Genomic DNA, 14,250 nt, shown 5'->3' with positions numbered 1-14,250 from the left:
ATCACGTGTATTTTTAGTACCTACAACGAATCTTAAAATTTTCTGAATATTATCTTAATTTAAATACAGGTATAAACTATAATCTTATTTTATTCTGAAATTAAGGACCATATTTGTTTAAAAATCGCGCATTAGACGAAAAAATAAATACACGAGATATCTTACTACACCCCCCCCTCCCCCTTGTGTTATTTTCGTGATTTTTATCAAACCCCTCCCCCCCTTTCAAGCCTCACGTGATTAATGGACAACCCCTAAACAACTTCTGTAGTACATTTAGTATCAGCTTTGCACCCGAGCGAAACCGGGGCGGGTCGCTAGTTTTCATTATTACAGTTATTAAATACGGGATGTTTTCCATATTTTTTACAGTAAAATATAAAATACATTCGCAGTTGATGTAGAAATATCGAGGTCCACCAACTAAAAATAAAAAAAAAACCGTAACATTTAATAAATAAAAATCTAAATTAAAATATAGCAGTTTGATTTCTTTTAAGAGCACTTTTGAATCACAATTTTACAAAACTAAATTAAGCAAAGCTACCACCGTTTCGGTATGTAGATGCTATATTGGCGTACACTGAGGTATTGGTGTACACACACTACAATATTCAATTTAAGTAATTACTAATATTACTTAAATTGAATATTCCTCAGTGCTTACAGTATAATACTTGTGTTACATTTAACTCTTGTTTGCCTGTAACCTGTATATGAAGTTCCATTGCTGGGTTAGATAATCAGGATCACCAATTTTCGAGTTATAAAACTGATTGAATAGTGTGCTAGTTTCGTGTATTAAAATATCTCCTGAGGTACTGTCTTGGTTCAATTAAAAATGGCAGTAACCCGTCAATTTCACAAATTCGGACAAATGGATCACCTGTTGGTAAGTGGTCCCTTACAAAAAGACACCAATTATTGTGCCTGAAGTTAGTGTTTAGGGTACTTTCAAACCTTAACTCAATAATACTAAGTGTTGCTGTTTTATATGATGCGTGAGTGGTACCTTAAATTAAACGTGCTTGCACACCCATAAATAAATGCATACATATTTCTAAGGATATTGCAAAAATATCATAAGAAGGCTTATTTACGAATTTAATGAAAGGTTACACAGGTTGATATATTACGTACGAATCGAAACGCAGATAATTCTCTTCAATCCTCAACGCTAAGCTGTAATCTCTCTGTAACAATGACTAACTCGGCCAGATATGACCCTGTAAGTCGTTTGAACAACGTACTTACAATATAAGTATTTGACAAAATAAATGTAATACTTGTTAAGAGTTATTTATATTTGACATTGATTTTTGAAGACATTACATGTTCTCACACTAAAATGCAGTATTATTTAATTGGTGCACTTGGTGGTAGGGCTTCGTGCTAGCCCGTCTGGGTAGGTACCACGCACTCATCAGTTATTCTACCGCCAAATAACAGTACTCAATATTGTTGTGTTCCGGTTTGAAGGGTGAGTGAGCCAGTGTAACTTTCGTGCTGCATTGGTTTGTAATGAATGTTTGATATTTCAGTTCTAATGTTTATGGTACCATTAAGGTGATTTGGTTTGGATTTGATCAGGTGGCATTGCCAGCTCTCTGCCTACAGGCAGATATAGAATCATAAAAAATCTAAAATTGCATGTTTACCGCATTGACAGTTGAAAAATTGATTTTAAAGATGACCTCTACGCACTAGGTAGTTCTGTAGTTAATCTGCCTACCTAAACAAAGTAAGAAATTATTACGTTCGGGTTTTTAATTATTTTTTGAAACGTTGTCTCGTCATATACTCATAGTTATACCTGTGTGCGTGACATTAATACCATAAATTATATTTAAACTGGCAACAAACAGTATTGCAATTGAGAGCACTCATAAATAATGAAAATGTTTTTAATTTTAAGCCGATCGCCGCTTTTCCCTTTTGTGATGGCCAGTTTGTTGATACATTTAAGATAAACACATTAAGTATCCTTTTATATATTTCCACTATCAGAAAACACATTGTATTCGAATATTATATAATTAAAATGTATGGTGTTGATTAATGTGTTCTTTAAAATATTCGATTCAATACCAAAAAGCGTGTTATCTTGAATAATAAATGAAATCATTCAGTATGTTTAATTTCACAAGATCATGTTTTAATTTAAATAAAATAAAAAATGTATTTAAATTGCGTAAAGATTTCCAATATGAAATATATTATCTTTCTTAACTACTTTGTATCCATAAATAAATAAGATAAGGGGAAACTAAAATTAATCAATTTCGAAATAAACTGTTAGTTGCTGACTAAACGTTAGTCACAGTTGATAAAAAGTGGCTAACGTAAAGTCAGGAACTGAACTGCAGCTACGCTATTACGCCATCCAACGATGTTACGTCCGTTATGCCAGTAGTTAGATTGGGCCAATCACCGTTCAAACCGGAACAAAATAACACTAATTAATATGTTTAAAGGTAGAATAAATGCTGAGTTGTCACCTACCTAAACGGCCTTGTACAAAACCATCCATTCAACATCTCAATATGAAAATAAAGAGATTCAGCATGAATTATAATATAACAGATGTATAACTGTTTACACCTTTAATGTGTTCTGTCAACATTAATAAATAAAAGCCATGAAATTGAATTATACTGTATGTCCAGGAATCCATTTATAAAACAAAAATAGCCTAGATGAAATGGATAAACTGCTTTAATCAATTTTGAATTATAAATTATTCAAATGAAACATGTTTAAAAATAAGGTCAGTCAAATTCCATCTTCGCATCCGACGATGTCCTGGTCTTGACTTTTATTCCATCCTCATAAAATGAATCTTCAATATTCTAAATTCATCAGATATTCTACCGCAAAACAGCAATAATCATTATACTCATATTAGTGCATTCCAATATGAAGGGTGAGTGAGCTAGTGTAACTTCAGGCACAAGGGACGTAACATATTAGTTCCCATACATATTGAACATGAAAGGAATGGTGAATATTTCTTACAGCGCATTTGTTTTTGGGCCTATTGGTCGTCCACGACATATCATAAAAAAGTCATTTATCACCATACTAACATAATTGTTTTTCACTAAGCACTCTTTCGTATAACTATTGGGAACTATTCCACATTCAAGAATATTCATCATTAAATTTGTATTTTAATGTTATTGTTTTTGCAGCCGGAGCTGTACAAGAACGAGCTGGTACGCCAATCTTCGACAGACAGCGGGGAGTTGGAATTTTGCGGCAAATTACACTTCGCTCTGAGATATGACCAAGAAGTAGAGGCTCTTGTTGTCAAGGTATGTATTTAAAACCTTTAGAAACTTTTGTCAAGGGTTTCGAGAATTGAATTATTTTATATCCTTACCAGTCCTTATAAAACAATGGAACAGACTCATAATGTTCCATTCCACTCTATGCCTGGCTATCTCTTAAGGAGTAGGTCGAGTTTATTTCAATAATCGAATTAATTAATACCTTTGGCAGACTGGGGCAAAGAAGCCAATATAATAATCGTGTAATCTATGACCTGGACCCTAAATATAAGTTAGCTGAGAAAAATTAAAATAATGACTGTCGCTTTTCAATACTTATTGTTGTGTAAGTAAGCAACATATCAAAGAATTTCCAAGTTGTTATGATTTATATACTAAGACCATTAGGAAGTATTTAGTTGTAACTTCAATTACCCGTCACATTCATGACGGTCAGTGACTGTTTTTTGGGACAATGTTTACGTTTTTACATCAGGATCCCAGCTCAAATGCTTTCAATTACAATTTCAAAGGAACGCAGCATGGAACTAACAACATGACTTTATTGGGTATGAAGCGATTGTCTCCAGACTATTACAAATAAAAAAGTATAATATTTCGTACGTATTATATTATACTAAGGTACGAGGTTGTTTATTTCCGAATGTAGTAAATTGTAATTTATAATTGTCAATAAATAAACAAATATAACACTTCCATATTTAATAAAGATAATTAACTTCAAAGTCAATATAATTGGATTTTATCAAGGCAGTGATTATAATGATGAAGATTATGACAATGCTCTTATGACAGATTTAGGTCACGGCGCTTATTTTCAAAGGAGATTAGTAATAAGAGTTATTTTGATACAAATGCAAGTTAATTTCGATGAAGTCGAGGTTTGAGAAGCGCTTTACTGAACTGCGAAACTTAAAGCTGCTATCGAATTTGTTTTCGATAGAGAAACTAATATTTTTCATCCAACTGACTCGGGATTAGACTCCGGGAAGCTATGTAGATTTCAATAATCGGATTACTACGGATGGCTTCCTGTTTGGAAGGTTATATAATAACCCAGATTATAAAGGTATACATTAAATAAAGCATATAAAATATTCAGTCAATAGACAACACGCAGACCGACAAACTATTCTTTCAATTGATCAATCAATGGAAAGACACGTGTTTTTTAAGATAATCTTGCTAATTTGTATTTAACAAAACAAAGAATTTGACGTGTATAATTTGTTTTAACTGTTCACCTGTTCACAAATAAAACAAAATGCATTCAAAAATCAAAATCAAAGTATACTTTATTCAAGTGGGCTTTTACAAGCACTTTTGAATCGTCATTTAACAATTAAGTGAAGCTACCACCGGTTCGGAAAGTAGATTCTACCGAGAAGAACCGGCAAGAAACCCAGTAGTTACTCTTTTTCAACATTTAAAAAAATACAGTCATGTTAATAATTACAATTATTTAAATTGATTGAAGTTGTTAACGGAGGCAAGTGGCTTCCCATTTATTAAACTTATTATTAAGTTTAAATTTTATGCTCGTATGTACTCTATTAGTATATTCATATTAAGGGAGTACAAAGAAAGAGAAAAAAAAAACAATACAATACAAAAAGATGACGAAGTAATGTGGCTAAGGAATTTTCTTTATTATATGTACTATAATATAATATCTGGATAAAGTAAAGTAAAGTAACAGCCTGTACATTTCCCACTGCTAACATAAGGCCTCCTCTTCCATTAAGGAGAGGGTTTGGAACATATTCCACCACGCTGTTCCAATGCGGGTTGGTGGAATGCAAATGTGGCAGAATTTCGATGAAATTAGACACATGCAGGTTTCCTCACGATGTTTTCTTTCACCGCCGAGCACGAGATGAATAAGCGTAGATCGTTTAGCAGATTCCGTACATTCACCTTAATAACTTCTTACACGAGCGCCAAAAACGAATATAACATATATTTACAAGTCGTTTACCAAAGTAATTTAAATAACGCCTACTTGACATTACCAAGTGAAGCCATGGAGAAAACTTTATCAAGAACTACTATAATTACGAATTACGTCAAGGCGCACATATAAGATATCTCAAAACAACCTTAATTACACTTTGCACTTGTTCGAGACCCACGCACAAATTTTAATAGGTTTTTTGATCCTTACTAATATTATCAATGCGAAGGTGGATTTTTAATCTGTTCTTTTGATATGGCTGGCTATTTAGCAATACATACATATTATTGTATTCCGATTTGACTCACTCATCCTAGTTAATTAGTTTATCTTTTGACGTTATGTGCTCGTAATCAACAATTAAATTAAAATTAAATATTAGTTTTCCACTGTTATATATTATGTCTTCCACTGTTATAAATCTGATTCGATATCACAAAACCGAGTATTAGTATCCGAGAATAATACATGGCTTTTAAGATGACAAAGAGGTTGCATTTAATTTTACTTGATTTCTCAATAGCACACTGGCTCACTATTAGAGTAACATCTCATAATACGCTTAAATCAATGTGGATTGATTCTCTTATTATGGAACAGTTTTCGCTGAAACCGGCAGACTATTATGATGCTTTACCGATATGCTCGTGCTGTAATATAGGTTATAAACTTACAACAATAACAACAACAACAACAGCCTGTAAATTTCCCGCTCATATATACATATTTCACTACGCTCTTCCAATGCAGGTTGGTGGAATACACATGCAGAACTTCTATTAAATTAGACACATGCAGATTTCCTCAAGGTGTTGTAATTCACCGCCGATCACGAGATGAATTATAAAGACAAATTAAGCACATGAATATTCAGTGGTGCTTGCCTGGATTTTACACAAAAGCTCAATTGTATTGTGTTGTAAGTTACAAGGTCATTAAATTACAATCTTCGGACATAATTCAGCCATACTACTGACAACAGATCAATTTCGGGCTCCATGAATGCAATAAGCTTGCACATTCAGTCGAGAGCAGAAAATGGAGCGCAGTACATTCACAACATTCTTGTTTATTATTGAGATATCCTCAGTATGGTTCGGAAATTGCACCGAATGAAAAATACTGAAAACTATTTTTTGCAATGTAACGATCGACCGAACTGTTTCCGAATTTATGCAAGCGTTTTATCATGTGAACTGCATGGAGTCTGACTGACAAAACGAATGTGAACGAAAAAGTTGGTACGTCTCTTAAAAATGAATTAATGGATGGTTATAACCTAGCTAGAAAGCAGCTTATATAGCTGTCATGGTCATATCATGGTATGGGCATATTATACGGAGGAATGAAGACCATGTTGTTAGGAAGGTCTTGAGCATGGATGTGGAATGATATAGAGGTAGGGGACGATCAAAGAAACGATGGATTGTGTGAAAGACGATATGGTTAGAAATAATGTTACTTATGAAATGACGTCTGACAGAGAAGGTGGAAGATGGAAGAACAAGATATACTGCACCGACCCCAAGTAAAATTGGTATAAGGGCGGGAGGATAATAAAGCTAGTTATCAAGCTCTTTTTAAGACCAATATTCGATTGACATAATGTGTTATTTTGATTAAAAAATAAAACAATTCATTAATGTTATTAGTGAGTTAATTACTCCTCAAAAGAAGAGGAGGGTGGGCCACTAAGAGCCACTAAGTGCTAAGTAAGTGGCATTGTGTCTTTCTGGCGAAAAATACTCTAATTTATTCAGAGAGTACGTTATGCTGTTAGTACAAGCAGGCAGGCAGATATCAATTATTTTTGGTTATAATAGAAACTACTACTTTTTGAAAATTGGCGCAGCAGCCCTGAATAAGGAGCATTTATATAAAAAATATACATGAACTATAAATAAATAAAATGTACTTATAATAACCACATCTGCATATACCCTTTTCCACGAACAAACAGAGAAGTAAAAGGTTTTGAACTGCTTTGTATATTTTTTTTCATACCTATACAATTTGTTGATATTTCCTAAAAGCCTTAGTGAAAAACAGTATTTTATCAATATTTTTTTATGAAAAAACTTTATGAGTTATAAATATGCGTGCTTCGCGTAGACTTTTATTGTCCTTAACCTCTGTATTGCGAAGTAATAAATCTTATCATTATGAGTTGTAATATCTAAGTATATATATGTATATACGACACGATTCTTATACTAATGTAGACTAAGCTACATTTTAATGTATTTTTGGTGTGATGTACAATCAATGTGTGCGCTGAGACCTTAAAAACTACGCAACGGATTTTAATGCAATTTTCATCAATATACAGATTGATTCAAGAGGAAGTATTGAATGTACATTACTTGAATATTGTAGAATTTAGACGAGAACTTTCCTAGCTGGAAAATACATTTTTATATGACTTATAATACGCTTTGGTACAATCAATTGATATTGAATTTCTATAATATTTTTGTATTATTAGTTTTCCTAGTCGTATTGATTTTTGCGTAAAATAAAAATAAACAATCGCACAAGCAAACGTAAAAACGCACCTATTTTTAAATATTAGTATTAAAAGGCAAATATAAACAATGCTTTTCGTGTCCACTGTTTTCAACTGTTAATTAATTAGTGTTCAATATGACTTCATGTTCTATATTATACCATAAATTATTGTAACGCAATATTAAAAACAATTCACGGAATCAACATCAAACGAATGAAACAAAAGGTATAAATGATTGTTTTTGTCGTTTCATGTAACATAAATTCACCACCATAAAATTTCATAGTATAAATTGAACGATCTATATAAAAGAGTTTACAAAGTAATATTTTCTTTTCCCGCTCTTTGTTAATTTAACAATTTTGGTCAAAAACATCTATATAAATCATTTGTTATTGAACATAATAAATGTTAATGTAACTCTGTCTGCTTATCGTTCTTTTACGACCGAACCGCTAAACCGAATTTGATGAAATTTGATTTGAAGAAAACTTGAACTCAAAAAAAAGACATAAGCGACTTTTTTATCTAACACATGACAACAAACACTAAAAACGAGCGAAGCCATGGGCTACTCTAGTATTAAAAAAATATTTTTTATTATTAGCTTGATCTTTAGGTAAGATAATCTTTTTCTTGCGTCTAAATATTTATCACTCTTAATCAAAATGTATAAGAATATAATATAATTATTGACAAGATTGTATTTTACATATTTACATAGACAAATCTATTCATGACTACCACCATACATACATACATAATTAGCATACATTAGTTTATAAGTGTATGTGCAATCACAAGGGCACTATATGTATACCAACACTCTCATAATCCTATGGGACATCAAGTCCAATAAATTCAAAAGGTTCAGGAGTTTTATGCCAACGAACTGACGTATTTTCTGGATTGTAGTGTATCTGTCACTGTCAACATCCACAAACCCTCCTTCTACTGGAAAGTTCTGTATGGAAATGCCAATAACTGCGTTATTCCTTATAAGTTTTGTCTCAAACTTATAACCAAATACGTAGCTATTGCTAATTATTTCATAGTGTGTATTTTACTCTATGAAACTGACTGGGAAATAATAACTATTGGCCTTGAAACTAAAGAATAAAAAATTTTTGCTTACTTTGTTGAAATAAAATCAATAAAATGTGTACAATAAATCGACATAGTTTATTGGGGTATTGGGATGACCTTGTCTGCTTCCATTGGTAACGCCTATAATTTATCTTTCTCTTGACAGATATTCGAGGCTCGCGATTTACCCGTCAAGGACGTACTAGGCAGTAGCGACCCTTATATCAAGGTGTTCCTGTTACCAGATCGCAAGAAGAAGTTTCAAACTAAAGTCCATCGCAAGAACCTAAACCCAGTCTTCAATGAAACCTTCCTGTTCAGGTGAGACAAAATAACTTAAAAAAGTCAATAAATAGAAGTGTTCACTACGGGTAATTAATTATAGGGAAGCATTATTGCATCAGTACCATTTGAGTTTGCAACGTTATTCACAAGTTGACCTTGAATTATTCTCATCACAATAAAAAAAAAAAAATAATAAAATCTAATAAGGCACATCACTTAAAACAATTATTGAGTTTATTTCATTCCTTTCAAGAAAGATTCTCCAATGAAAAATGTACATGACATTATTAAAACAACACAAACTAAGTTTATATTTATCATAATATATTAATGTGTTTCTGTCTTAATCTACGTAGTTAAATAGTTTTTTTCTGTACTATTATATTTATTATGAGTATTTTGTCATTAATAAGAAAAGAATATAATTCATGACATATTTCTCTCACCGTCTGATGAAAAAACTTCCCACAAAAGTATAATACTTTTTTGTCATATTTTTGGCTAACATGGCCGGCACATCTGAACGGAGTATTTTAATATAGATATTTTTTGGGCGTTTTTCAAAATTTTTTCGTTTCGAGCTCGCTTAACTTCCGAATCGCCAATATTTTGAATGGAAGTATTTTTGGGGTTCACACAATATCCCTTTTGAATAGCTGTTCCTCACGTCTGACTTTTTTCATTTTCTGTATACCTTTGTTATCAGAGATACGTTGAGGCATCTAAACAATCAATATTTGACACGCTCTGTTATTCCCAGGTATTTGCATTTTTTATATTTCAATTATTAACATGAAAAAAAAATTGGAATACAATAGTCCCGTTTTTATTCGAATAAATCCATATAGAATTATAATGTCCTCAACGATTATAATTAATTTATTAGTCCAATTTACTATGATGAAGTTACGAGAATATTCACTAAAATCAAAATTATTGCAAATTGAACGATTTAAGCTTATTAACATAGGACGTACATATCTTCAATAATTTTCTAGAACAATCGAGAAAGTTAGAGCGTAATCTACAATTAAAATCTTAAGTAAGGAGTGTTTGAGTTTAACAATTATCTTTTGCAAGAAATGCACTAAGTCGCGGTGCAGAAAAAGGAATGCGATTTTATACTTTTTGATGATTACAATAAGGGCTAATCTTCAATTACAATGTATACAATTATTGCTATTAATGTAACTATCTTAAGTATCAACTTGTTATTCAAAATTCAAATCTCGTAGCCAGCACTAGAATACAAATAGCAGAAGTAAAGTAACTATAAATGACCTCTGCTATGCTATGCTGGGCTAGGACCTCCTCCCCTTTTGAGAAAGTTTGGAACTCAATCTACCAACATAGATACATATGGGATAGATTTTAAGCGCCGATCACTAGATGACAAACACAAATCAGACACAGCTAAGAACTTCCAATCAATGTTAAACATTTGCTTAGATTCATTTGTTCTGTGGACTGGACATTCTCCAAGAATTCACCAGATAGTAAATTTGACCTAAATTAATGGAACTTGTAGTTTTATATATTTAATGCTATTGAGACTGGTTAATATTTTAAAAGATATTTTACTTAAAATTACAAACATGTATCTCGTCTGATCTTATTCATGATACTCAGATTCAGCTTGTAAACAGTAGAATTAAATAAGTAAAAATTTAGACTATTGTGACAGATTTATGATTGAATGGCTGCTGCTTTGGTCAAAACTTATGTTTATATTCGTCCTAACATATGGAATTTAATACACATATGGCATTATGAGAATTTAGTTATGGCTTTAATTCCGTTGACTTTATTATCCTCTTAGCTTTTTTAAGGCATTGGTTGGTTTCGCAACTATTTGAATAGCCGTTAGCAACGTTTAAATTGAAATATATTTTTGTCATTTTTCACAGGCGTTCTGCAAGGTGTACTTATTCCTCTTCTTCCTTAATGTTAATTTTTCATATCACATTTTAGCTTTAATGCTGATGACCTTACACTACAGAACCAAATCATGTGAGGATCACAATCACTATGTTCCAATCTTACAATCGTTAAAGTTGCTACCAGATTTATTATTACTGACTTGACTAGTTACAAAAGTGTGACATAAAATATTTGCCATTATGATGTTTTATGTTATGACTGAAAGCATTTCCATTATATCAAGGAAACAAATAATTACAAGCACCCGTATTTTTCTCCTTTGTATTTTAGATTACGCAGATATCCCGATCTGATTGAAGAACAACTTATTAAAATTTTCATTTTTGACTTAGGTAAATTAGATCACTTAATCGTCGGAAGAAATTTAGTAGTTGTCGATCATACTATGTTATAATCTATACATACCTTCTTTCTCTTCCTTGTTCTTAAAGACGCTACAGTCATATCTACATTTAATAATTGTGGAAAATCAAACACCTGTTTTACTAATAATATCATTTTTTTCCATTAGTGTTCCTTATGAAGAACTTCGTCAGCGTTATCTCCAGTTCTCCGTCTACGACTTCGATCGCTTCAGTCGTCACGATCTTATCGGCCACGTCGTGCTTAAGGGTCTTCTTGAATCAGCTGATCTGCATCAAGAGATAGAATATACCATGAATATTCTTGCTCCACCCCAGGTTGGTATTACTCAGTAGATTATTTGTAACAATAGTAGTATACCATATCGGTCTTTTATCTTTGTATTAAATTATTTGTCTTAAAATTCATCTCGTGCTTGACTTGAAAAACATCGCGAGAAAAACTGCACATACCGGAAATTCTGCCTTATATCAAATCACCAGTAATCAAAGGGAAAGCGCGGTTGAATAAGCTTTAGCCCAGTTGTAAGGTAGTTAGAAATTTTACTTAATATATATTTAATGCGGTTATTACCGTAAATTCAGCAAAATCATTCTAAAGGACAAAGGCACTACATTAAAGGCTTAAACCTTTAAAGTGAAACAGTTTAATGACCTTTTTTGTCTTTTATTTTCTGTTGTTATTGGTTATTGTGTGCCAACATAAATAGAAATTCGTCATATAAAAGTTTCGCGATATTTTGATAGTATTCTTTAAAAGTAATTATTTCTTTTAAACAAATCAACCAATGATTGAATATAGTCTAGACTGCAAGTAATCAAACTTGCTTTATAAAAAAATGTAAGTAATATTTATCTTATCTTCATTTATTTAGGACTAGTTGGTAACTATGATTTATTAAAAACTTTTCATATCAAAACCATTCATGTGTTAACAAAATTTGACCAATTTTAATTAGGACCAAATCTTTTCAATTTGTCTGTATATATATAGTTCATTATTTTTTGGTTATTAATTGAATTTGAGAATTATTTTTGGGTTATGTTTAATATTCCAAGATTATTTCATACTACATGACATTGCTAATTTTTGATGTGAAGCATGTAGTGGCTCGCCTTGAGGGAAAAACCAACTCTTATTCTGTGACAAATAATGGCATGACGCTTTTATATGCCATCATGCCCCCTTTACGTTGCCGCTTCCTATTGTATTGTGTGCGTGTAACGCATGCTATTTGACTTCGATAGCATATGTAAACTATATGACGCTTTCATATGCCATCAAGCCACTTCAACGTCGCCACTCCCTACTCTATTGTGTGCAAATCGCGTATACTATTAGACTTTGTTGGCTTATATTCATTTTTGCTAACGCAAGTCTTGCTTTTATTTATTTTACTCCGTATTTATTTTCTTGTATCTCTTTAGTTATGAGTTCGGTCAATGACCCTAATATTTGGAAAGAGCGGTCACATTTTTTTCATACATTGAACCTTATTTTTTGTAGTCGATTACTTTATTGAATAAATATTGAAACGTTTATTTAATAGCAATATAAAAATACATTGGAAATTAATCATATCATTGAATCCAAAGGGAGATTAAACGCAGCTAAGAATTGTGTTACAGAAGTTGGATAGCCTACATAACGTACTGAACTATCCATCCTCTTTACAAGATCAGCTAATACCAAAAAAAGCAGGTCACTTAAATTCTATATATTATTTATACGAAAATAAAAGGTTAAAATTGACTTTGTAGATTTATAGGTTTGTATTGTTGAAAGCTTTCGTCTAGCCGTGGGATAAAAGAAGCTGTTCTTACATTTAGCAGAAACACTACTTGTAAGCTGCTGTGATAGCCCAGTGGTTAGAACGCGAGCATCTTAACCGATGATTTCGGGTTTAAGGCAAGCACCACTACTTATATGTGCTCGATTTGTGTTTATAATTCAAGTCGTGCTCGGCGGTGAAGGAATCGTGAGGAAACCTGCATGTGTCTAATTTCATCAAAATTGTGTTCTGCATTCCACCAACCCCATTGGAATAGCGTGGTGGAGTATGTTCCAAACCTTCTCCTTAATGGAAGAGGAAGCCTTAGCACAGCAATGGGTAATTTACAGGCTGTTACTTTACTACTTTTTTTTTTTTAATATATATATATATATATATATATAAATAAATATATGAGACAAGAGCTGAAGCACTTGTGTTATGGAAATCAAACCACTAACAAAACAAAATCAAACTACTTGTAACATATATCTACTTCATGTCTCAATGAGTCTATAAATCGATCAGCCGCTTTGACGGTCTTTGAAAATATTATTTAATCCAAAAATCTCCATTGATTCATTTATAAGGTAATCGAAACAAATATTTTGGCGTAATACATTTATGTAATAAACGTTCAAATTGTGCGCAATATTAAACTTAGATTGACGAGTGTATTTAGGGCCGTTCGAACGAAAATATCTCGTTTTAAAACTTTCAAGTGACAACAAAATGACGAACAAGTTCTATTATAAGTATAAAACTTCGGATCACTTTTTCTCTGCCAATTTCCACCGAGATTTTTCTTTGAGAAAGGATAAAACAAAAAGAAATTGAAGTACCTTTATTCGACGAACTTCGTAACTAATTTGTATAACTTATTTAATTTCTTTTTTTTTTTGCAAACTTTTTCTGTCATTAGAGATTGCTAAGGGTGTACGTGTAGTACAAACCGAAAACATATAAAAACTTTAGAGATTATTTAATTAATAAAATATTATTATGATGGTTTTGATTACCTGAGCCACCTGATTATAAGTGGTCACCATCA

General features: G+C 32.0%; 1 protein-coding gene across 3 annotated transcripts in view; it reads left to right on the top strand.

Annotated features, from left to right (window-relative positions):
- Nucleotides 1-14,250, top strand: part of LOC124537967 (synaptotagmin-10-like) — a 137,534-nt gene that overhangs the window by 106,316 nt on the left and 16,968 nt on the right. For all 3 annotated transcript variants that reach the window (XM_047114965.1, XM_047114964.1, XM_047114966.1), the window contains exons 5-7: nucleotides 3,192-3,314; nucleotides 9,006-9,160; nucleotides 11,577-11,745. In XM_047114965.1, the coding sequence (XP_046970921.1) occupies nucleotides 3,192-3,314; nucleotides 9,006-9,160; nucleotides 11,577-11,745 (447 nt within the window). The remainder of the gene's footprint in view (nucleotides 1-3,191; nucleotides 3,315-9,005; nucleotides 9,161-11,576; nucleotides 11,746-14,250) is intronic.

Source organism: Vanessa cardui, chromosome 19 (genome assembly GCF_905220365.1).
Source record: "Vanessa cardui chromosome 19, ilVanCard2.1, whole genome shotgun sequence".
NCBI classification, from domain to species: Eukaryota; Metazoa; Arthropoda; class Insecta; order Lepidoptera; family Nymphalidae; genus Vanessa; species Vanessa cardui.
This window is presented reverse-complemented; position numbering and strand designations above follow the sequence as displayed.